Genomic DNA, 25192 nt, shown 5'->3' with positions numbered 1-25192 from the left:
GGCCATTTCAGCAGCACAAGTGACGCAACTCTGACCCGGAATAGAAATAAGAACGACAGACGACTCTCGTTCGCGTGATTCAGAACCGACTCCTTTTTTCTCAAGCCAATAACTTTCATATTCGTTCACTTTCAGCTTTACAACTTGGCAGACAGCAACATTACGCACTGCATGAAATGTTATTTTATGAACATTGTAATATTCTTTAATGGTTCTGCTTTTGAATGGCTAAAACTGTGTTCATGCAAAAGATCAAACTTAGGCCAATATAACTTATGACTTAATAATAAAATGTTTGGCAATGAGCCCATAAAAAGCTATTGAGTACAATGTTTGTCTTGTCTTAACTTGTGGTTCATCTAATGACATAGAATCTGCAATAAGCAATAAAACTAAACTGAATACTTCATGTCTATTGCCGCAAGTGTTCAGTCAGCTGCGGTGCTCAAATTGGGGGTCTTGGTGGGATCAAGGACCACCATGAGCAGTAAAAATCTAACTTAGGGGGAACCGCTGGATATCTTTTAGTAAAGGCAATTATGAACAAATTTAATTAAATTGACGCAGATAGGATAAAGTATATTTCATGAATTGTTTTACAATCTTCCTCTAAAGTCAACTTAGAGAAGCACCTCACATGATTGTGTATGTACATGTTAAATCTTTCATTTGTATAACTTACTGTGTTGCCCCCTTGTGGGAAGAGTTATTTGTGTTTTGAGTTTCTTGTGTTTGTCCACACAGAGTTTCCGTAGCGCAGTTACTCTTCTATCAGTCCCACAGCGATGTCAAACAACTACAGTGTTTAAGTCTGTAAGCTTCTATTTTTGTCCCTACAAATATATGTTTGATACCAATGTTAACTTCCTTCAGATACCAAATGTAGTTATTTTAGCACGTTTTCTGTTCGTAATTTGTAAGGAAAAATGTGGCGCTAGTACTGTTAGCAACCCTATGGCATTTTCCATGTATTTTAGCATAGCGCTAATCGCTCGCTGAACTGGACAGTATGAAGCAGATGTCACCATCGACAGCAACACACAAACTATACACAAGACATTCAGTTTTATTCTCATTGTGATTTAATCATTTTGCAAAGACAATATTCTACAAAACCCTCCATTTAAAGACTATAACTATAAGGACTAAGGAGCTGTAACATATCTGGACACATTCATTCAGCACGGATGTCTTAAAGTACGAGCCTTTACAAAGCTTCCCTTTTGTCACATGATGACCTCAGTTATCTGCAGTTTAATTGTTCAGAGACGGGCAGGATGATTAGGGCTCTATGGGCACTTTATTTAGGGTGAAAGTACCAAAGAATGGGTTGAAATAATAGACACAACCATCTAAGATACTTTCATTTAGTTTGTACTGTAAAGCTTCAGGAATGTTTATAACTGGTGCTTTTCGATTTCTATACTTTCCAGCACATTTAAAATCATTCTGCTGAATTGGCAGATTTATTAACAAAAGAAAAGGTCTGCAGATCACATCTGTCTCTGCCCATGATCTTCAGTGCTCAACAATTGACCTACTGAAACACTTTGTACAGGAATGTGTTTGTAGATGTTTGTCTCTATTTTTATTTGTCGTTTTTGTGTTTCTTACAGAGTCCAAGACAAGAAAAGAGGAAATGGAGTCACATGAGCCTTTGGACTTAAACATCTACAACAACATGAAGAAAATCTCTTTACTCTTCATTGTGTCTTTATTCATCAGCGGTAAGTTCATTTCTTCACTTTAACACAACACTCGCTTCGCGGCTCTTAAGTTTCACGTATTCGCCGTAAAAGACACACGAAGTCCGTTGAGAAATAAGAGATAAGTCGTCCTGCTTTGTGTAAGAAATGGACGAAGGCGAATGAAACACTTCCGAAGTTTCTAGTTCCCCGAGTCGGCGGAGACTCGTCCGGGTGTGGGCCGCCGAGAACAGACCGCTGAACTGCGGGGAGCCACGGCCCGGGCAACTTTTGTACTCTGACAAACTATATTATGAATAAAAGCCTAAGTTAGTTGTATCTGTGTTTTGACGAGCCGAACAATACTAGTCACCACACAGCTTCACTCACTCACTGATGCATTTTGATATGAAATCAGTGTTTGTTGTTTATCAACTACGATGTTACGTCGACATAGTTATTAGGTCTGTGACGTGTGAGCGTCGTCGCGAGCTAACGGCGGGCATCTGTTTAACCGCTGGCGGCATCATCAGACTGAGACAATAAGAGACAGAAGTCAATGTCAGATTCTTTACAAATAAACTGGCAAAACAAAATGAGCGAAGTACTCCAGCTTCCACTGTGGCCTCAACAACAGACCCGGAGCGTCCATCTCCACCACAGACTCAGACGAGCCAGCTAGCTGCTCTCCTCCGGCCACAGGTGAGTTCTGAGGGGATCTTACAAGACCCTAATGTGCTTATGAAGACCAAAGAGGTTCAGGTGACCTTCACAACGAGCAAGATCAGATCAATATCAGTTCAAGATCAGTTCAAGATCAGTGGTTCAGAGATTTTAACTGCCTGATATTAAGTGACACGAGCGGAAAACTTTACTTGTTTTGTTGTTGCGTGTGTGTGTCTGTCTGTCTGTCTGTCTGTCTCTGCGGCTCTGCACATCAATCTGATTATGAGTCTTGACTTGTGATGATAAAACTATAATGTTGATTTAGATTCAAGGCAGCAGGATGAGTTGTGGACCGGATGTACTTTATGTGTTTGCTATAGTTTCATCTGGGCGTTTATGTGTAAATGGCCTGTTGTGTGTGAATGTTAGAGTGGGATCAGAGGGGTTAATCTGAGGAAGTGTGTGTGTGTGTGTGTGTGTGTGTTCATCATGTGTGTGTGTGCTTGTTCATCATGTGTGTGTGTGCTTGTTCATCATGTGTGTGTGTGTGTGTGTGTGTGTGTTCATCATGTGTGTGTGTGTGTGTTCATCATGTGTGTGTGTGTGTGTGTTCATCATGTGTGTGTGTGTGTTCATCATGTGTGTGTGTGTGTTCATCATGTGTGTGTGTCTGTGTTCATCATGTGTGTGTGCGTGTTCATCATGTGTGTGTGCGTGTTCATCATGTGTGTGTCTGTGTTCATCATGTGTGTGTGCGTGTTCATCATGTCTGTGTGCGTGTTCATCATGTGTGCGTGTTCATCATGTGTGTGTGTGTGTGTTCATCATGTGTGCGTGTTCATCATGTGTGCTTGTGTGTGTTCATCGTGTGTGTGTGTGTGTTCATCATGTGTGTCCGCGCGTGTTCATCATGTGTGTCCGCGCGTGTTCATCATGTGTGTGCGCGTGTTCATCATGTGTGTGTGTTCATCATGTGTGTTCATCGTGTGTGCGTGTTCATCATGTGTGTGTGCGTGTTCATCATGTGTGTGCGCGTGTTCATCATGTGTGTGCGCGTGTTCATCATGTGTGCGTGTTCATCATGTGTGTTCATCGTGTGTGCGTGTTCATCATGTGTGTGTGCGTGTTCATCATGTGTGTACGTGTTCATCATGTGTGTGTGTGTGTGTGTTCATCATGTGTGTGCGCGTGTTCATCATGTGTGTGTGTGTGTTCATCATGTGTGTGTGTGTGTGTGTTCATCATGTGTGTGTGTGTGTGTGTTCATCATGTGTGTGCGTGTGTTCATCATGTGTGTGCGCGTGTTCATCATGTGTGTGCGCGTGTTCATCATGTGTGTGCGCGTGTTCATCATGTGTGTGTGTGTGTGTTCATCGTGTGTGTGTGTGTGTGTTCATCATGTGTGTGTGTGTGTGTGTGTGTGTGTTCATCATGTGTGTGTGTGTTTGTGTGTTCATCATGTGTGTGTGTGTGTGTGTGTTCATCATGTGTGTGTGTGTGTTCATCATGTGTGTGTGTCTGTGTTCATCATGTGTGTGTGCGTGTTCATCATGTGTGTGTGCGTGTTCATCATGTCTGTGTGCGTGTTCATCATGTGTGCGTGTTCATCATGTGTGTGTGTTTGTGTGTTCATCATGTGTGTGTGTGTTCATCATGTGTGCGTGTTCATCATGTGTGCTTGTGTGTGTTCATCGTGTGTGTGTGTGTGTTCATCATGTGTGTGTGTGTGTTCATCATGTGTGTGTGTGTGTTCATCATGTGTGTGTGTGTTCATCATGTGTGTGTGTGTTCATCGTGTGTGTGTGTGTGTGTGTTCATCGTGTGTGTGTGTGTTCATCATGTGTCTGTGTGTGTGTTCATCATGTGTGTGCGTGTGTTCATCATTTGTGTGTGCGTGTGTTCATCATTTGTGTGCGCGCGTGTTCATCATGTGTCTGTGTGTGTGTTCATCATGTGTCTGTGTTCATCATGTGTGTGTGTGTGTGTTCATCATGTGTGTGTGTGTGTTCATCATGTGTGTGTGTGTGTTCATCATGTGTGTGTGTGTTCATCATGTGTGTGTGTGTTCATCGTGTGTGTGTGTGTGTTCATCATGTGTGTGCGTGTTCATCATGTGTGTGTGTGTGTGTTCATCATGTGTGTGCGTGTGTTCATCATTTGTGTGTGCGTGTGTTCATCATTTGTGTGCGCGCGTGTTCATCATGTGTCTGTGTGTGTGTTCATCATGTGTCTGTGTTCATCATGTGTGTGTGTGTGTTCATCATGTGTGTGTGTGTGTGTTCATCATGTGTGTGCTTGTTCATCATGTGTGTGCGCGTGTTCATCATGTGTGTGTGCGTGTTCATCATGTGTGTGTCGTGTTCATCATGTGTGTGTGTGTTCATCATGTGTGTGTGTGTGTGTGTGTGTGCGTGTTCATCATGTGTGCGTGTTCATCATGTGTGCGAGTTCAGCATGTGTGCCTATTCATCATGTGTGCGTGTTCATCATGTGTGCGTGTTCATCATGTGTGCGTGTTCATCATGTGTGTGTGTATGTGTTCATCATGTGTGTGTGTGTGTTCATCATGTGTGTGTGTGTGTTCATCATGTGTGTGCGTGTTCATCATGTGTGTGCGTGTTCATCATGTGTGTGTGCGTGTTCATCATGTGTGTGTGCGTGTTCATCATGTGTGTGTGCGTGTTCATCATGTGTGTGTGTGTGTGTGTGTGCGTGTTTATCATGTGTGTGTGTGTGCGTGTTCATCATGTGTGTGTTCATCATGTGTGTGTGTGCGTGTTCATCATGTGTGTGTGCGTGTTCATCATGTGTGTGCGTGTTCATCATGTGTGCGTGTGTGTGTTCATCATGTGTGTGTGCGTGTTCATCATGTTTGTGCGTGTTCATCATGTTTGTGCGTGTTCATCATGTGTGTGTGTGTGTGTGTGTGTGTGTTCATCATGTGTGTGTGTGTGTGTGTGTTCATCATGTGTGTGCGTGTTCATCATGTGTGTGTGTTCATCATGTGTGTGCGTGTTCATCATGTGTGTGTGCGTGTTCATCATGTGTGTACGTGTTCATCATGTGTGTGTGCGTGTTCATCATGTGTGTGTGCGTGTTCATCATGTGTGTGTGCGTGTTCATCATGTGTGTGCGTGTGTTCATCATGTGTGTGCGCGTGTTCATCATGTGTTTGCGCGTGTTCATCATGTGTGTGCGCGTGTTCATCATGTGTGTGTGCGCGTTCATCATGTGTGTGCGTGTTCATCATGTGTGTGTGTGTGTGTTCATCATGTGTGTGTGTGTGTGTGTGTTCATCATGTGTGCGTGTTCATCATGTGTGCGTGTTCATCATGTGTGTGTGCGCGTGTTCATCATGTGTGTGCGCGTGTTCATGTGTGTGTGTGTTCATCATGTGTGTGTGCGCGTGTTCATCATGTGTGTGTGTGTGTGTTCATCATGTGTGTGTGTGTGTTCATCATGTGTGTGTGTGTGTTCATCATGTGTGTGTGTGTTCATCATGTGTGTGTGTGTTCATCGTGTGTGTGTGTGTGTTCATCATGTGTGTGCGTGTTCATCATGTGTGTGTGTGTGTGTTCATCATGTGTGTGCGTGTGTTCATCATTTGTGTGTGCGTGTGTTCATCATTTGTGTGCGCGCGTGTTCATCATGTGTCTGTGTGTGTGTTCATCATGTGTCTGTGTTCATCATGTGTGTGTGTGTGTTCATCATGTGTGTGTGTGTGTGTTCATCATGTGTGTGCTTGTTCATCATGTGTGTGCGCGTGTTCATCATGTGTGTGTGCGTGTTCATCATGTGTGTGTCGTGTTCATCATGTGTGTGTGTGTTCATCATGTGTGTGTGTGTGTGTGTGTGCGTGTTCATCATGTGTGCGTGTTCATCATGTGTGCGAGTTCAGCATGTGTGCGTGTTCATCATGTGTGCGTGTTCATCATGTGTGCGTGTTCATCATGTGTGCGTGTTCATCATGTGTGTGTGTGTGTGTGTTCATCATGTGTGTGTGTGTGTTCATCATGTGTGTGTGTGTGTTCATCATGTGTGTGCGTGTTCATCATGTGTGTGCGTGTTCATCATGTGTGTGTGCGTGTTCATCATGTGTGTGTGCGTGTTCATCATGTGTGTGTGTGTGTGTGTGTGCGTGTTTATCATGTGTGTGTGTGTGCGTGTTCATCATGTGTGTGTTCATCATGTGTGTGTGTGCGTGTTCATCATGTGTGTGTGCGTGTTCATCATGTGTGTGCGTGTTCATCATGTGTGCGTGTGTGTGTTCATCATGTGTGTACGTGTTCATCATGTGTGTGTGCGTGTTCATCATGTGTGTGTGCGTGTTCATCATGTGTGTGCGTGTGTTCATCATGTTTGTGCGTGTTCATCATGTTTGTGCGTGTTCATCATGTGTGTGTGTGTGTGTGTGTGTGTGTTCATCATGTGTGTGTGTGTGTGTGTGTTCATCATGTGTGTGCGTGTTCATCATGTGTGTGTGTGTGTGTTCATCATGTGTGTGCGTGTTCATCATGTGTGTGTGCGTGTTCATCATGTGTGTACGTGTTCATCATGTGTGTGTGCGTGTTCATCATGTGTGTGTGCGTGTTCATCATGTGTGTGCGTGTGTTCATCATGTGTGTGCGTGTGTTCATCATGTGTGTGCGCGTGTTCATCATGTGTTTGCGCGTGTTCATCATGTGTGTGCGCGTGTTCATCATGTGTGTGTGCGCGTTCATCATGTGTGTGCGTGTTCATCATGTGTGTGTGTGTGTGTTCATCATGTGTGTGTGTGTGTGTGTTCATCATGTGTGCGTGTTCATCATGTGTGCGTGTTCATCATGTGTGTGTGCGCGTGTTCATCATGTGTGTGCGCGTGTTCATGTGTGTGTGTGTTCATCATGTGTGTGTGCGCGTGTTCATCATGTGTGTGCGCGTGTTCTTGTGTGTGTGTGTTCATCATGTGTGTGTGTGTGTTCATCATGTGTGTGTGTATGTTCATCATGTGTGTGTGCGTGTTCATCATGTGTGTGTGTCTGTGTTCATCATGTGTGTGTGTCTGTGTTCATCATGTGTGTGTGCGTGTTCATCATGTCTGTGTGCGTGTTCATCATGTGTGCGTGTTCATCATGTGTGTGTGTGTGTGTGTTCATCATGTGTGTATGTGTGTTCATCATGTGTGCGTGTTCATCATGTGTGTGTGTTCATCATGTGTGTGTGTGTGTTCATCATGTGTGCGTGTTCATCATGTCTGCGTGTATGTGTTCATCATGTCTGCGTGTATGTGTTCATCATGCGTGTGTGTGTGTTCATCATGTGTGTGTGTGTGTTCATCATGTGTGTGTGTGTGTTCATCATGTGTGTGCGTGTTCATCATGTGTGTGTGTGTGTGTGTGTGTGTGTGTTCATCATGTGTGTGCGCTTGTTCATCATGTGTGTGCGCGTGTTCATCATGTGTGTGCGCGTGTTCATCATGTGTGTGTGTGTGTTCATCATGTGTGTGCGCGTGTTCATCATGTGTGTGTGTGTGTTCATCATGTGTGTGTGTGTGTGTGTTCATCATGTGTGTGCGTGTGTTCATCATGTGTGTGCGCGTGTTCATCATGTGTGTGCGCGTGTTCATCATGTGTGTGCGCGTGTTCATCATGTGTGTGTGTGTGTGTTCATCGTGTGTGTGTGTGTGTGTTCATCGTGTGTGTGTGTGTGTGTGTGTGTGTTCATCATGTGTGTGTGTGTTTGTGTGTTCATCATGTGTGTGTGTGTGTGTGTGTTCATCATGTGTGTGTGTGTTCATCATGTGTGTGTGTCTGTGTTCATCATGTGTGTGTGCGTGTTCATCATGTGTGTGTCTGTGTTCATCATGTGTGTGTGCGTGTTCATCATGTCTGTGTGCGTGTTCATCATGTGTGCGTGTTCATCATGTGTGTGTGTTTGTGTGTTCATCATGTGTGTGTGTGTTCATCATGTGTGCGTGTTCATCATGTGTGCTTGTGTGTGTTCATCGTGTGTGTGTGTGTGTTCATCATGTGTGTGTGTGTGTTCATCATGTGTGTGTGTGTGTTCATCATGTGTGTGTGTGTTCATCATGTGTGTGTGTGTTCATCGTGTGTGTGTGTGTGTTCATCGTGTGTGTGTGTGTGTTCATCATGTGTCTGTGTGTGTGTTCATCATGTGTGTGCGTGTGTTCATCATTTGTGTGCGCGCGTGTTCATCATGTGTCTGTGTGTGTGTTCATCATGTGTCTGTGTTCATCATGTGTGTGTGTGTGTGTTCATCATGTGTGTGTGTGTGTTCATCATGTGTGTGTGTGTGTTCATCATGTGTGTGTGTGTTCATCATGTGTGTGTGTGTTCATCGTGTGTGTGTGTGTGTTCATCATGTGTGTGCGTGTTCATCATGTGTGTGTGTGTGTGTTCATCATGTGTGTGCGTGTGTTCATCATTTGTGTGTGCGTGTGTTCATCATTTGTGTGCGCGCGTGTTCATCATGTGTCTGTGTGTGTGTTCATCATGTGTCTGTGTTCATCATGTGTGTGTGTGTGTTCATCATGTGTGTGTGTGTGTGTTCATCATGTGTGTGCTTGTTCATCATGTGTGTGCGCGTGTTCATCATGTGTGTGTCGTGTTCATCATGTGTGTGTGTGTTCATCATGTGTGTGTGTGTGTGTGTGTGCGTGTTCATCATGTGTGCGTGTTCATCATGTGTGCGTGTTCATCATGTGTGCGTGTTCATCATGTGTGTGTGTGTGTGTTCATCATGTGTGTGTGTGTGTTCATCATGTGTGTGTGTGTGTTCATCATGTGTGTGCGTGTTCATCATGTGTGTGCGTGTTCATCATGTGTGTGTGCGTGTTCATCATGTGTGTGTGCGTGTTCATCATGTGTGTGTGTGTGTGTGTGTGTGCGTGTTTATCATGTGTGTGTGTGTGCGTGTTCATCATGTGTGTGTTCATCATGTGTGTGTGTGCGTGTTCATCATGTGTGTGTGCGTGTTCATCATGTGTGTGCGTGTTCATCATGTGTGCGTGTGTGTGTTCATCATGTGTGTGTGCGTGTTCATCATGTTTGTGCGTGTTCATCATGTTTGTGCGTGTTCATCATGTGTGTGTGTGTGTGTGTGTGTGTGTTCATCATGTGTGTGTGTGTGTGTGTGTGTGTGTGTGTTCATCATGTGTGTGCGTGTTCATCATGTGTGTGTGTGTGTGTTCATCATGTGTGTGCGTGTTCATCATGTGTGTGTGCGTGTTCATCATGTGTGTACGTGTTCATCATGTGTGTGTGCGTGTTCATCATGTGTGTGTGCGTGTTCATCATGTGTGTGCGTGTGTTCATCATGTGTGTGCGTGTGTTCATCATGTGTGTGTGTGTGTTCATCGTGTGTGTGTGTGTGTGTTCATCATGTGTGTGTGTGTGTGTGTGTGTGTGTTCATCATGTGTGTGTGTGTTTGTGTGTTCATCATGTGTGTGTGTGTGTGTGTGTTCATCATGTGTGTGTGTGTGTTCATCATGTGTGTGTGTCTGTGTTCATCATGTGTGTGTGCGTGTTCATCATGTGTGTGTCTGTGTTCATCATGTGTGTGTGCGTGTTCATCATGTCTGTGTGCGTGTTCATCATGTGTGCGTGTTCATCATGTGTGTGTGTTTGTGTGTTCATCATGTGTGTGTGTGTTCATCATGTGTGCGTGTTCATCATGTGTGCTTGTGTGTGTTCATCGTGTGTGTGTGTGTGTTCATCATGTGTGTGTGTGTGTTCATCATGTGTGTGTGTGTGTTCATCATGTGTGTGTGTGTTCATCATGTGTGTGTGTGTTCATCGTGTGTGTGTGTGTGTTCATCGTGTGTGTGTGTTCATCATGTGTCTGTGTGTGTGTTCATCATGTGTGTGCGTGTGTTCATCATTTGTGTGTGCGTGTGTTCATCATTTGTGTGCGCGCGTGTTCATCATGTGTCTGTGTGTGTGTTCATCATGTGTCTGTGTTCATCATGTGTGTGTGTGTGTGTTCATCATGTGTGTGTGTGTGTTCATCATGTGTGTGTGTGTGTTCATCATGTGTGTGTGTGTTCATCATGTGTGTGTGTGTTCATCGTGTGTGTGTGTGTGTTCATCATGTGTGTGCGTGTTCATCATGTGTGTGTGTGTGTGTTCATCATGTGTGTGCGTGTGTTCATCATTTGTGTGTGCGTGTGTTCATCATTTGTGTGCGCGCGTGTTCATCATGTGTCTGTGTGTGTGTTCATCATGTGTCTGTGTTCATCATGTGTGTGTGTGTGTTCATCATGTGTGTGTGTGTGTGTTCATCATGTGTGTGCTTGTTCATCATGTGTGTGCGCGTGTTCATCATGTGTGTGTCGTGTTCATCATGTGTGTGTGTGTTCATCATGTGTGTGTGTGTGTGTGTGTGCGTGTTCATCATGTGTGCGTGTTCATCATGTGTGTGTGTGTGTGTTCATCATGTGTGTGTGTGTGTGTTCATCATGTGTGTGTGTGTGTTCATCATGTGTGTGCGTGTTCATCATGTGTGTGCGTGTTCATCATGTGTGTGTGCGTGTTCATCATGTGTGTGTGCGTGTTCATCATGTGTGTGTGTGTGTGTGTGTGTGTGCGTGTTTATCATGTGTGTGTGTGTGCGTGTTCATCATGTGTGTGTTCATCATGTGTGTGTGTGCGTGTTCATCATGTGTGTGTGCGTGTTCATCATGTGTGTGCGTGTTCATCATGTGTGCGTGTGTGTGTTCATCATGTGTGTGTGCGTGTTCATCATGTTTGTGCGTGTTCATCATGTTTGTGCGTGTTCATCATGTGTGTGTGTGTGTGTGTGTGTGTGTTCATCATGTGTGTGTGTGTGTGTGTGTGTGTGTGTTCATCATGTGTGTGCGTGTTCATCATGTGTGTGTGTGTGTGTTCATCATGTGTGTGCGTGTTCATCATGTGTGTGTGCGTGTGTGTGTGTGTGTTCATCATGTGTGTGTGTGTGTGTGTGTTCATCATGTGTGTGCGTGTTCATCATGTGTGTGTGTGTGTGTTCATCATGTGTGTGCGTGTTCATCATGTGTGTGTGCGTGTTCATCATGTGTGTACGTGTTCATCATGTGTGTGTGCGTGTTCATCATGTGTGTGTGCGTGTTCATCATGTGTGTGCGTGTGTTCATCATGTGTGTGCGTGTGTTCATCATGTGTGTGCGCGTGTTCATCATGTGTTTGCGCGTGTTCATCATGTGTGTGCGCGTGTTCATCATGTGTGTGTGCGCGTTCATCATGTGTGTGCGTGTTCATCATGTGTGTGTGTGTGTGTTCATCATGTGTGTGTGTGTGTGTGTTCATCATGTGTGCGTGTTCATCATGTGTGCGTGTTCATCATGTGTGTGTGCGCGTGTTCATCATGTGTGTGCGCGTGTTCATGTGTGTGTGTGTTCATCATGTGTGTGTGCGCGTGTTCATCATGTGTGTGCGCGTGTTCTTGTGTGTGTGTGTTCATCATGTGTGTGTGTGTGTTCATCATGTGTGTGTGTATGTTCATCATGTGTGTGTGCGTGTTCATCATGTGTGTGTGTCTGTGTTCATCATGTGTGTGTGTCTGTGTTCATCATGTGTGTGTGCGTGTTCATCATGTCTGTGTGCGTGTTCATCATGTGTGCGTGTTCATCATGTGTGTGTGTGTGTGTGTTCATCATGTGTGTATGTGTGTTCATCATGTGTGCGTGTTCATCATGTGTGTGTGTTCATCATGTGTGTGTGTGTGTTCATCATGTGTGCGTGTTCATCATGTCTGCGTGTATGTGTTCATCATGTCTGCGTGTATGTGTTCATCATGCGTGTGTGTGTGTTCATCATGTGTGTGTGTGTGTTCATCATGTGTGTGTGTGTGTTCATCATGTGTGTGCGTGTTCATCATGTGTGTGTGTGTGTGTGTGTGTGTGTGTTCATCATGTGTGTGCGCTTGTTCATCATGTGTGTGCGCGTGTTCATCATGTGTGTGCGCGTGTTCATCATGTGTGTGTGTGTGTTCATCATGTGTGTGCGCGTGTTCATCATGTGTGTGTGTGTGTTCATCATGTGTGTGTGTGTGTGTGTTCATCATGTGTGTGCGTGTGTTCATCATGTGTGTGCGCGTGTTCATCATGTGTGTGCGCGTGTTCATCATGTGTGTGCGCGTGTTCATCATGTGTGTGTGTGTGTGTTCATCGTGTGTGTGTGTGTGTGTTCATCGTGTGTGTGTGTGTGTGTGTGTGTGTTCATCATGTGTGTGTGTGTTTGTGTGTTCATCATGTGTGTGTGTGTGTGTGTGTTCATCATGTGTGTGTGTGTTCATCATGTGTGTGTGTCTGTGTTCATCATGTGTGTGTGCGTGTTCATCATGTGTGTGTCTGTGTTCATCATGTGTGTGTGCGTGTTCATCATGTCTGTGTGCGTGTTCATCATGTGTGCGTGTTCATCATGTGTGTGTGTTTGTGTGTTCATCATGTGTGTGTGTGTTCATCATGTGTGCGTGTTCATCATGTGTGCTTGTGTGTGTTCATCGTGTGTGTGTGTGTGTTCATCATGTGTGTGTGTGTGTTCATCATGTGTGTGTGTGTGTTCATCATGTGTGTGTGTGTTCATCATGTGTGTGTGTGTTCATCGTGTGTGTGTGTGTGTTCATCGTGTGTGTGTGTGTGTTCATCATGTGTCTGTGTGTGTGTTCATCATGTGTGTGCGTGTGTTCATCATTTGTGTGCGCGCGTGTTCATCATGTGTCTGTGTGTGTGTTCATCATGTGTCTGTGTTCATCATGTGTGTGTGTGTGTGTTCATCATGTGTGTGTGTGTGTTCATCATGTGTGTGTGTGTGTTCATCATGTGTGTGTGTGTTCATCATGTGTGTGTGTGTTCATCGTGTGTGTGTGTGTGTTCATCATGTGTGTGCGTGTTCATCATGTGTGTGTGTGTGTGTTCATCATGTGTGTGCGTGTGTTCATCATTTGTGTGTGCGTGTGTTCATCATTTGTGTGCGCGCGTGTTCATCATGTGTCTGTGTGTGTGTTCATCATGTGTCTGTGTTCATCATGTGTGTGTGTGTGTTCATCATGTGTGTGTGTGTGTGTTCATCATGTGTGTGCTTGTTCATCATGTGTGTGCGCGTGTTCATCATGTGTGTGTCGTGTTCATCATGTGTGTGTGTGTTCATCATGTGTGTGTGTGTGTGTGTGTGCGTGTTCATCATGTGTGCGTGTTCATCATGTGTGCGTGTTCATCATGTGTGCGTGTTCATCATGTGTGTGTGTGTGTGTTCATCATGTGTGTGTGTGTGTTCATCATGTGTGTGTGTGTGTTCATCATGTGTGTGCGTGTTCATCATGTGTGTGCGTGTTCATCATGTGTGTGTGCGTGTTCATCATGTGTGTGTGCGTGTTCATCATGTGTGTGTGTGTGTGTGTGTGTGCGTGTTTATCATGTGTGTGTGTGTGCGTGTTCATCATGTGTGTGTTCATCATGTGTGTGTGTGCGTGTTCATCATGTGTGTGTGCGTGTTCATCATGTGTGTGCGTGTTCATCATGTGTGCGTGTGTGTGTTCATCATGTGTGTGTGCGTGTTCATCATGTTTGTGCGTGTTCATCATGTTTGTGCGTGTTCATCATGTGTGTGTGTGTGTGTGTGTGTGTGTTCATCATGTGTGTGTGTGTGTGTGTGTGTGTGTGTGTTCATCATGTGTGTGCGTGTTCATCATGTGTGTGTGTGTGTGTTCATCATGTGTGTGCGTGTTCATCATGTGTGTGTGCGTGTTCATCATGTGTGTACGTGTTCATCATGTGTGTGTGCGTGTTCATCATGTGTGTGTGCGTGTTCATCATGTGTGTGCGTGTGTTCATCATGTGTGTGCGTGTGTTCATCATGTGTGTGTGTGTGTTCATCGTGTGTGTGTGTGTGTGTTCATCATGTGTGTGTGTGTGTGTGTGTGTGTGTTCATCATGTGTGTGTGTGTTTGTGTGTTCATCATGTGTGTGTGTGTGTGTGTGTTCATCATGTGTGTGTGTGTGTTCATCATGTGTGTGTGTCTGTGTTCATCATGTGTGTGTGCGTGTTCATCATGTGTGTGTCTGTGTTCATCATGTGTGTGTGCGTGTTCATCATGTCTGTGTGCGTGTTCATCATGTGTGCGTGTTCATCATGTGTGTGTGTTTGTGTGTTCATCATGTGTGTGTGTGTTCATCATGTGTGCGTGTTCATCATGTGTGCTTGTGTGTGTTCATCGTGTGTGTGTGTGTGTTCATCATGTGTGTGTGTGTGTTCATCATGTGTGTGTGTGTGTTCATCATGTGTGTGTGTGTTCATCATGTGTGTGTGTGTTCATCGTGTGTGTGTGTGTGTTCATCGTGTGTGTGTGTTCATCATGTGTCTGTGTGTGTGTTCATCATGTGTGTGCGTGTGTTCATCATTTGTGTGTGCGTGTGTTCATCATTTGTGTGCGCGCGTGTTCATCATGTGTCTGTGTGTGTGTTCATCATGTGTCTGTGTTCATCATGTGTGTGTGTGTGTGTTCATCATGTGTGTGTGTGTGTTCATCATGTGTGTGTGTGTGTTCATCATGTGTGTGTGTGTTCATCATGTGTGTGTGTGTTCATCGTGTGTGTGTGTGTGTTCATCATGTGTGTGCGTGTTCATCATGTGTGTGTGTGTGTGTTCATCATGTGTGTGCGTGTGTTCATCATTTGTGTGTGCGTGTGTTCATCATTTGTGTGCGCGCGTGTTCATCATGTGTCTGTGTGTGTGTTCATCATGTGTCTGTGTTCATCATGTGTGTGTGTGTGTTCATCATGTGTGTGTGTGTGTGTTCATCATGTGTGTGCTTGTTCATCATGTGTGTGCGCGTGTTCATCATGTGTGTGTCGTGTTCATCATGTGTGTGTGTGTTCATCATGTGTGTGTGTGTGTGTGTGTGCGTGTTCATCATGTGTGCGTGTTCATCATGTGTGTGTGTGTGTGTTCATCATGTGTGTGTGTGTGTGTTCATCATGTGTGTGTGTGTGTTCATCATGTGTGTGCGTGTTCATCATGTGTGTGCGTGTTCATCATGTGTGTGTGCGTGTTCATCATGTGTGTGTGCGTGTTCATCATGTGTGTGTGTGTGTGTGTGTGTGTGCGTGTTTATCATGTGTGTGTGTGTGCGTGTTCATCATGTGTGTGTTCATCATGTGTGTGTGTGCGTGTTCATCATGTGTGTGTGCGTGTTCATCATGTGTGTGCGTGTTCATCATGTGTGCGTGTGTGTGTTCATCATGTGTGTGTGCGTGTTCATCATGTTTGTGCGTGTTCATCATGTTTGTGCGTGTTCATCATGTGTGTGTGTGTGTGTGTGTGTGTGTTCATCATGTGTGTGTGTGTGTGTGTGTGTGTGTGTTCATCATGTGTGTGCGTGTTCATCATGTGTGTGTGTGTGTGTTCATCATGTGTGTGCGTGTTCATCATGTGTGTGTGCGTGTTCATCATGTGTGTACGTGTTCATCATGTGTGTGTGCGTGTTCATCATGTGTGTGTGTGTGTTCATCATGTGTGTGTGTATGTTCATCATGTGTGTGTGCGTGTTCATCATGTGTGTGTGTCTGTGTTCATCATGTGTGTGTGTATGTTCATCATGTGTGTGTGCGTGTTCATCATGTGTGTGTGTCTGTGTTCATCATGTGTGTGTGTCTGTGTTCATCATGTGTGTGTGCGTGTTCATCATGTCTGTGTGCGTGTTCATCATGTGTGCGTGTTCATCATGTGTGTGTGTTCATCATGTGTGTGTGTGTGTTCATCATGTGTGCGTGTTCATCATGTCTGCGTGTATGTGTTCATCATGTCTGCGTGTATGTGTTCATCATGCGTGTGTGTGTGTTCATCATGTGTGTGTGTGTGTTCATCATGTGTGTGTGTGTGTTCATCATGTGTGTGCGTGTTCATCATGTGTGTGTGTGTGTGTGTGTGTGTGTGTTCATCATGTGTGTGCGCTTGTTCATCATGTGTGTGCGCGTGTTCATCATGTGTGTGCGCGTGTTCATCATGTGTGTGCGTGTTTATCATGTGTGTGTGAGTGTTCATCATGTGTGTGTGTGTTCATCATGTGTGTGCGTGTGTTCATCATGTGTGTGCGTGTGTTCATCATGTGTGTGCGCGTGTTCATCATGTGTGTGCGCGTGTTCATCATGTGTGTGCGCGTGTTCATCATGTGTGTGCGCGTGTTCATCATGTGTGTGCGCGTGTTCATCATGTGTGTGCGCGTGTTCATCATGTGTGTGTGTGTTCATCATGTGTGTGTGTGTATGTGCGCGCGTGTTCATCATGTGTGTGCGCGCGTGTTCATGTGTGTGCGCGCGTGTTCATCATGTGTGTGCGCGTGTTCATCATGTGTGTGCGCGTGTTCATCATGTGTGTGCGTGTTCATCATGTGTGTGTGTGTGTTCATCATGTGTGTGTGTGTTCATCATGTGTGTGCGTGTGTTCATCATGTGTGTGCATGTTGTTATCATGTGTGTGCGCGTGTTCATCATGTGTGTGCGCGTGTTCATCATGTGTGTGCGCGTGTTCATGTGTGTGTGTGTTCATCATGTGTGTGTGCGCGTGTTCATCATGTGTGTGCGCGTGTTCATGTGTGTGTGTGTTCATCATGTGTGTGTGTGTGTTCATCATGTGTGTGTGTATGTTCATCATGTGTGTGTGCGTGTTCATCATGTGTGTGTGTCTGTGTTCATCATGTGTGTGTGTCTGTGTTCATCATGTGTGTGTGCGTGTTCATCATGTCTGTGTGCGTGTTCATCATGTGTGCGTGTTCATCATGTGTGTGTGTGTGTGTGTTCATCATGTGTGTATGTGTGTTCATCATGTGTGCGTGTTCATCATGTGTGTGTGTTCATCATGTGTGTGTGTGTGTTCATCATGTGTGCGTGTTCATCATGTCTGCGTGTATGTGTTCATCATGTCTGCGTGTATGTGTTCATCATGCGTGTGTGTGTGTTCATCATGTGTGTGTGTGTGTTCATCATGTGTGTGTGTGTGTTCATCATGTGTGTGCGTGTTCATCATGTGTGTGTGTGTGTGTGTGTGTGTGTTCATCATGTGTGTGCGCTTGTTCATCATGTGTGTGCGCGTGTTCATCATGTGTGTGCGTGTTCATCATGTGTGTGCGTGTTCATCATGTGTGTGTGAGTGTTCATCATGTGTGTGTGTGTTCATCATGTGTGTGCGTGTGTTCATCATGTGTGTGCGTGTGTTCATCATGTGTGTGCGTGTGTTCATCATGTGTGTGCGCGTGTTCATCATGTGTGTGCGCGTGTTCATCATGTGTGTGCGCGTGTTCATCATGTGTGTGCGCGTGTTCATCATGTGTGTGCGCGTGTTCATCATGTGTGTGTGTGTTCATCATATGTGTGTGTGTGTTCATCATGTGTGTGTGTGTATGTGCGCGCGTGTTCATCATGTGTGTGCGCGCGTGTTCATGTGTGTGCGCGCGTGTTCATCATGTGTGTGCGTGTTCATCATGTGTGTGCGTGTTCATCATGTGTGTGTGTGTGTTCATCATGTGTGTGCGTGTTGTTATCATGTGTGTGCGCGTGTTCATCATGTGTGTGCGCGTGTTCATCATGTGTGTGTGTGTGTGTGTTCATCATGTGTGTGTGTGTGTGTGTGTGTTCATCATTTGTGTGTGTGTGTGTGTGTTCATCGTGTGTGTGTGTGTGTTCATCATGTGTGTGTGTGTGTGTGTGTGTGTTCATCATGTGTGTGAGTGTGTTCATCATGTGTGTGTGTGTGTGTGTGTTCATCATGTGTGTGTGTGTGTTCATCATGTGTGTGTGTGTGTTCATCATGTGTGTGTGTGTGTGTGTGTGTGTTCATCATGTGTGTGAGTGTGTTCATCGTGTGTGCGTGTTCATCATGTGTGTGTGCGTGTTCATCGTGTGTGTGTGTGTTCATCATGTGTGTGCTTGTTCATCATGTGTGTGTGTGTTTGTTCATCATGTGTGTGTGTGTTCATCATGTGTGTGTGCGTGTTCATCATGTGTGTGTGCGTGTTCATCGTGTGTGTGTGTGTTCATCATGTGTGTGTGTGTTCATCATGTGTGTGTGTGTTTGTTCATCATGTGTGTGTGCATGTTCATCATGTGTGTGTGCGTGTTCATCGTGTGTGTGTGTGTGTGTTCATCATGTGCGTGTGTGTTCATCATGTGTGTGCTTGTTCATAATGTCTGTGTGTGTGTGTTCATCATGTGTGTGCGTGTTCATCATGTGTGTGCTTGTTCATCATGTGTGCGTGTTCATCATGTGTGTGCATGTTCATCATTTGTGTGTGTGTGTGTGTGTGTGTTCATCATATGTGTGCTTGTTCATCATGTTTGTGCGCGTGTTCATCATGTGTGTGCGCGTGTTCATCATGTGTGTGTGCGTGTTCATCGTGTGTGTGTGTGTGTGTGTTCATCATGTGTGTGTTTGTTCATCATGTGTGTGTGTGTTCATCATGTGTGTGTGCGTGTTCATCATGTGTGTGTGCGTGTTCATCGTGTGTGTGTGTGTGTGTGTGTTCATCATGTGTGTGTGTGTTTGTTCATCATGTGTGTGTGCGCGTGTTCATCATGTGTGTGTGCGTGTTCATCGTGTGTGTGTGTGTGTGTTCATCATGTGTGTGTGTGTTCATCATGTGTGTGCTTGTTCATAATGTCTGTGTGTGTGTGTTCATCATGTGTGTGCGTGTTCATCATGTGTGTGCTTGTTCATCATGTGTGCGTGTTCATCATTTGTGTGTGTGTGTGTGTGTGTGTTCATCATGTGTGTGCTTGTTCATCATGTTTGTGCGCGTGTTCATCATGTGTGTGCGCGTGTTCATCATGTGTGTGCGCGTGTTCATCATGTGTGTGTGTGTTCATCATGTGTGTGTGCGTGTTCATCATGTGTGTGTGCGTGTTCATCATGTGTGTGCGTGTGTTCATCATGTGTGTGCGCGTGTTCATCAAGTGTGTGTGTGTGTGTGTGTGTGTGTGTGTGTGTGTGTGTGTGTGTGTGTGTGTGTGTGTGTGTGTGTGTGTGTGTGTGTTCATCGTGTGTGTTTGATCTCTGACCGCTTCTGTGTTCTTCAGGTGTGTTTGGTCTTAAGAGAGTGTCAGTGAAAGATGGAGGTTCTGTTACTCTACACGCTGGTCTTACTGAACTACAGAGAGATTATGTTGTGATGATGTGGAGGTTTAATGGCGATCGCATAGCTGAAATCAACAAAGAGGTCAAAAATATTGATCCAGATTACCCTGATGAGAGATTTACCTTCAGACTGGAGATGAATCCTCAGACTGGAGATCTCACCATCACACACATCACATCTGAACACACTGGACAATATGAACTAGAGATCATCAATAACAGGAACTTCATTCACAATATCATCATGAAGTCATTCAGTGTCAGTGAGTATCACAAGCTTTACTATAATAATCATTTTTCTTTATCGATTGACAATGAGATGTTTTTACTCTCACAGCGGCCATATTGAGCGTTGCAATCCCTCCTCATTCATTGTAATGGCAGCGGTGCATCTTGTCAGTATCTATTATCTTTGGTTTAGATGACACTTGTTGAGGTCCTTCACTGTTATTAGTGAAACATCTCTACAGATGCTTGTGTCTGAATCACCTGAGACTCCTGTTAATACTGGATGTGTCACATGTGTGAATGTGTCTGTTCTTGTAGTTTCACTCTTTTCTCTTTTCCTCTTTCTGTTTGTTCTGCAGGTTTGTTTGGTGAGAGAGTGTCAGTGAATGATGGAGGTTCTGTTACTCTACACACTGATCTTACATCTGAACTACAGACTAATGATGTGATCGTGTGGATATTTAATGGCGATCTCACAGCGAGAATCAACAAAACGGTCAACAGTGATCCAGTTTATGAGCCTGATAAGAGATTTACTGACAGACTGAAGATGAATCCTCAGACTGGAGATCTCACCATCACCAACATCACATCTGAACACACTGGACCATATCAACTAGTGATCTTTAATAACAAGATCATCAATAACAAGATCATCAATAACAAGATCATCAATAACAAGACCATCAGAAAGTCATTCTTTGTCAGTGAGTATCACAAGCTTTACTTTAATAATCATTTTTCTTTATCGATTGACAATGAGCTGTTTTTACTCTCACAGCGGCCATATTGAGCGTTGCAATCCCTCCTCATTCATTGTAATGGCAGCGGTGCATCTTGTCAGTATCTATTATCTTTGGTTTAGATGACACTTGTTGAGGTCCTTCACTGTTATTAGTGAAACATCTCTACAGATGCTTGTGTCTGAATCACCTGAGACTCCTGTTAATACTGGATGTGTCACATGTGTGAATGTGTCTGTTCTTGTAGTTTCACTCTTTTCTCTTTTCCTCTTTCTGTTTGTTCTTCAGGTTTGTCTCTTAAAGTGAAGATAGTGAAAGAGAGAGATTCTGTCTCTCTACACATTGATGTTACTGATGAACAGAGAAATGACAAGATACACTGGAAGATCAGACACAACAACTCTCCTGTAGCTGAAGTCATTACAGAGGATGGAAAGATCACAAAAAAAGAAAGTTTTAATGGATTCAGAGGCAGACTGATGCTGGATGATCAGACTGGAGATCTCATCATCACAGACATGAAGAACTCTGGACAGTATGAAGCAGATGTCACCATCGGCAGCAACAACATGTACACTATACACATGACATTCAGTTTCACTGACTCAGGTGAGCAGATCTCTTCAGTATAATAAACATCTAATAAACAATAAATTCATCATAGTTTTATCTCAATTGAGATTAAAGCTGCTGTTATACAATATATAAAAACCGTAATGTCGATAAAACTGTAGCAGTAATATTTAAATGCAGTGGATCAGTGTTTGTGTCACTGATTCTTTATGTCTCTTACACACAAATACATTAAGTTTATTTAGAAACAGTTTCACACAAAAAAAAACTGAATTATTGGCATCCAAAGAAAAAAAATCTTCATGGTAATAAATCTGCGTTGATCCCACACACACAAAGGTCACTTAACATCATGCAAATAGATGTTGTTCACTTTATCAACAGTAGTGAAATGTGACTTGAACTTTGATCCTCTGACCTCCACTTAAAGACCGTTGACATGTTTACAGTAAGAATGATAAACTGTCTGCTTGTCCTGATAATTCATATATACACATTAACACTTGCTGTTAACACACAGCAATGGATGACATCAACACAATCATTCTGATCATCATTTAGTTATTATACCCCAAATATTTTTTTCTTGCTGTTTGATTCACTTATAGATCATATCTGAGGATGTTTTATAATGTCAATGATCAGACTGATTGATTCATTATTATTCATATTAATAACTGTCTCCCTGTCATTACAGAAGTGCGTGAAGGATTCAACAATGATGAAGGCGCTGGATCCTCCTCAGGTCGGTCTTCAGGTGTGACAGCAGTAATATGTGTTTCTCTCCTCCTGGTCTTGTTGCTTGTGTGATCCACCGTCACCCTATAATGAGACATCAAGGTAAGAATCATGTACATCTGATACACAAGAGTCAAATCATCTTCTTTATTGTGCTGCGGTGCAGATTGAGTGAATACATGTAAACATGTTTGTTTATATTCAGGGCTCATGTGGTTTAGTTTGGGTTTTTATCAGATATCAAACAGCATCATACTGAAGAAAAGCTTCTTTAATACATTTATACTTTGGCTTTTAATAAATTGCATAATTACTAACAACGACAACGCTCTGTTTTATGGGCGTTCCGCACTGAAGACTTGGAAGTAAACGGCCACTGTGATTGGAGAGCAGTTTGCGTAGGAAACTTAGTTTGAGTCTTCTGTGACTTTGGTTAGAGACGTTACACATTCGCCCCATTCACACAGGATCATTATTATCTGGGGACCTTGTGTGTTTTAGAAATGACCTTCGCACATCTGTGTTTCATGTGGCACATTCGCACAGGAGGAGTGAAACATGTGATTTACTCAAATTTACTGATTTATGTCCCGGATGTGATGGCAAGGCTTTGTGTATAGTTTGTATAGCCTATAGTTGTATGCTGTTTAAAGATATATGACCGTACCTGTCAGCATTTGAGACCCGTGATCGCGAACCTGATCGCGACTTACATTGCATTATCCTATACATGTGTAACAATCACCAGCTGGAGTGCCATTGAGAACCACCAGAGGGCACTCCACATCAGACCATCACTCACAAACTACATTTCCCAGAACTCACTTCCCGGACTCATCATCACTGATTACATTCATCTGTATCTCATCACCCTGTTAGTCTCACTCTATATATATGTTCACTTAATAGGCTTGTTTGAGATGAACAAAATCTGCGCAGAACCGATCACCGGTGATCACCGCGAGCTGCATGCCGGTTAGAAAAGTGTCCGAGTTACGTCCGCCTTGCTCTGATGTCATGCTGACGTGTGCCAAAAAACTCTCGCGACAGCGAGGCGGCTGTGTCGGATTGAGCAGTCGAGCGCAGTTGCTCTCCTCCGACTGCGCTACTCAAAAGCATGATGGGAAACGACTGACTGACGACACAGCTTCGTGCTCATTGGCTGAGAATGTCAGCTGATATTTTTTCCCCCTTAATTCTAAGAAGTCCATTACCTATAGCCTAATACGATTTACTTTTTCTATAGTACTTAGTAATTAGGACATGTTTTATTTTTATTTTCTTGGTTTGAAGTGAAGTCCTGTTTGTTTTTAATTTTCTCTTTATTGAGAGATGTGTATTCTCTTTATACATTGACATTTTTGTACAACATTATTCCATTAAATAAATTAGTCAATCCATCAATACATGCATACATCTAATGTGACTGTTTTACAATTAGGCCTCATGTTTGTTTTTATCCGATATCTTTATTTGGATATGTCTGATTCCAGGAGTGCAATAAACCCACACATGCTCATTTCTTAATTTAGAATGTGTTGTTGTTTCATATTATTTTTTAAGAATAATTTGCAGCACACACTTTTCCTAATCATTAAACATGAATTGAAACTTACATTAAGGTGACAAACAATTGTGTAATATATTTATATGGAATATTTGTCATGTAAAAAAGGAATAGTTCACCCAAATAACTTTTTTTTTCTTTGGGTAAACTATCCCTTAAGTAGGATACACACCATTAGGTTAATCAGCTGTGCCATATCCCACTCTGAAATGTTTAACCCATAATTAGGGATAACAATGCAAATTTAGTTCAGCATCTGTGCTAATCATTTCTCATTATGGCTTTGATTATAAAAGGCATCCACAAAGTTAACAATTGTGGCAAGATGGAGAATGTGTTATTAACACTATCAGACTCCCAGGGAGCAATAACATTAACAGTAAGCAAAGAAATTGCTGAGACAATAAAGAATGGTGAGTAAAAAAAAGATTGGTTGCTTGATGATGGAATTAATTTTATTTTAATTGATTGAAATTTGTTTTTATAGATAACAAATATGCAGCATATATAATGCAACAAGTGAGATCTGCAGCACAGAAACAAGGTACGGCATTTTTTTTAAACCATAATAACATTTAAAATGATCTTGGGGAATTTTTATTTTATTTTTTATTGTCTTCTCTATGGCAGATACTACCCACTGTCCAGCATCTTTATCCCAGTTTCCCCCTCCACGTCCAGCATCTCTATTCCAGTGTCCCCCCCACGTCCAGCATCTTTATCCCAGTGTCCCCCTCCACGTCCAGCATCTCTATCCCAATGTCCCCCTCCAGTGATTACTCACCCAGCATCCCTTGTCGAGTGCCCTGTTGAAACAAGGAAAATAAATTTTACACCACAATCCTCACAAACACACAATCTTCAATCCCCTTCCATGCAGTCAGAATGTCCAGAAACCCAACAAGGTATGCACAAAACAACAAAATATCACTGTATAAAGTTTATCTCTCACAATTATAAACTGTTGTTTTCATAGAATTCACACACAGGACCACACTGCTGCTGCTTGACCTCACACAAATGTACCTGCATCTTTACTATCGAAATAAAATTGTATTTTACAAAAAGCTTGAGCAAGCTTTTAAAGACCAAGGTTACAACATCAGCAATGAAAAACTGCGAAAGAAACTTGGTAACATGATAACCACCTACAAAAGGGCTAAAGACCGGTGTCGGTCAACAGGAGAGGGAAAAGTTACATGGGAGTATTACAAGGTTGGTGTGCTTTTGGTGTATCGAAATTACTGCAGAATCACTGGGTTTACATTTAAAATGTAAAAGCATCTCTATTTACATTGTTTCATATGTTTTCTCAAAGCAAATGGAAGACTTATTTGGGAAATGTGGAGTTGGGAGTGCACCATCAGGAACAATCTGCTCAACTCCTCTGTTCAACACCACCTCATCCCAGACTACAGTGCCGAAGTCCTCATTTGCACAGGCCTCCCAGGAACAGCCTCTCCAAGAAGAGCAACCAGGTCCCTCCACTCCTATGCCGTCCACAGAAACACACAGAAGGAGACAAACAAGATCCTCCACATTCTGTGAAGTTTTTGAAGCGCATTCAGAGAGGAGAACAGCCGCTCTAGAGTCACTAGTGCGGCCTGACTTAGAGCGCCGAAGAAGGCTTAAAGAGAGGCGGAGAAGGGCGTTTGAAAAAACATCTCTTACCCGCCTTGGAGAAATAGTAGAACAACTAAAAAAAATCAGTCAATCCCAAGAAATGATAATTGATATATTAAAAAAATAAATTTTTACAATGTAATCCATTCCCATGTGTATCACATCATTATTATAAAGATAACAACACACAACATTCCTCCCTATGACATTGGTTGACTGACAGAATACTGTCAATCATTTGATATTAA

The 25192-nt window shown here is 43.5% G+C and overlaps 2 protein-coding genes across 3 annotated transcripts in view; both read left to right on the top strand.

The window, feature by feature from the left end:
- LOC306902470 (acid-sensing ion channel 1B) overlaps positions 1 to 25192 on the top strand; it is a gene marked incomplete at its 5' end in the record, with an annotated part of 145709 nt that overhangs the window by 43394 nt on the left and 77123 nt on the right. The gene's annotated exons all lie outside the window — the stretch shown is intronic.
- On the top strand, positions 741 to 25088 carry LOC306902486 (uncharacterized protein). The gene is made up of 10 exons (XM_079471092.1): positions 741 to 809; positions 1617 to 1727; positions 19415 to 19735; positions 20060 to 20407; positions 20732 to 21052; positions 21714 to 21856; positions 23809 to 23865; positions 23952 to 24226; positions 24298 to 24536; positions 24640 to 25088. The coding sequence occupies exons 2-6, from the start codon at positions 1640 to 1642 to the stop codon at positions 21824 to 21826; spliced, it is 1191 nt and encodes a 396-aa protein (XP_079327218.1). The 5' UTR covers positions 741 to 809; positions 1617 to 1639; the 3' UTR covers positions 21827 to 21856; positions 23809 to 23865; positions 23952 to 24226; positions 24298 to 24536; positions 24640 to 25088.

The sequence above is a fragment of the Barbatula barbatula genome (assembly GCF_947034865.1).
Source record: "Barbatula barbatula genome assembly, chromosome: 13".
Lineage (NCBI taxonomy): Eukaryota > Metazoa > Chordata > Actinopteri > Cypriniformes > Nemacheilidae > Barbatula > Barbatula barbatula.
This window is presented reverse-complemented; position numbering and strand designations above follow the sequence as displayed.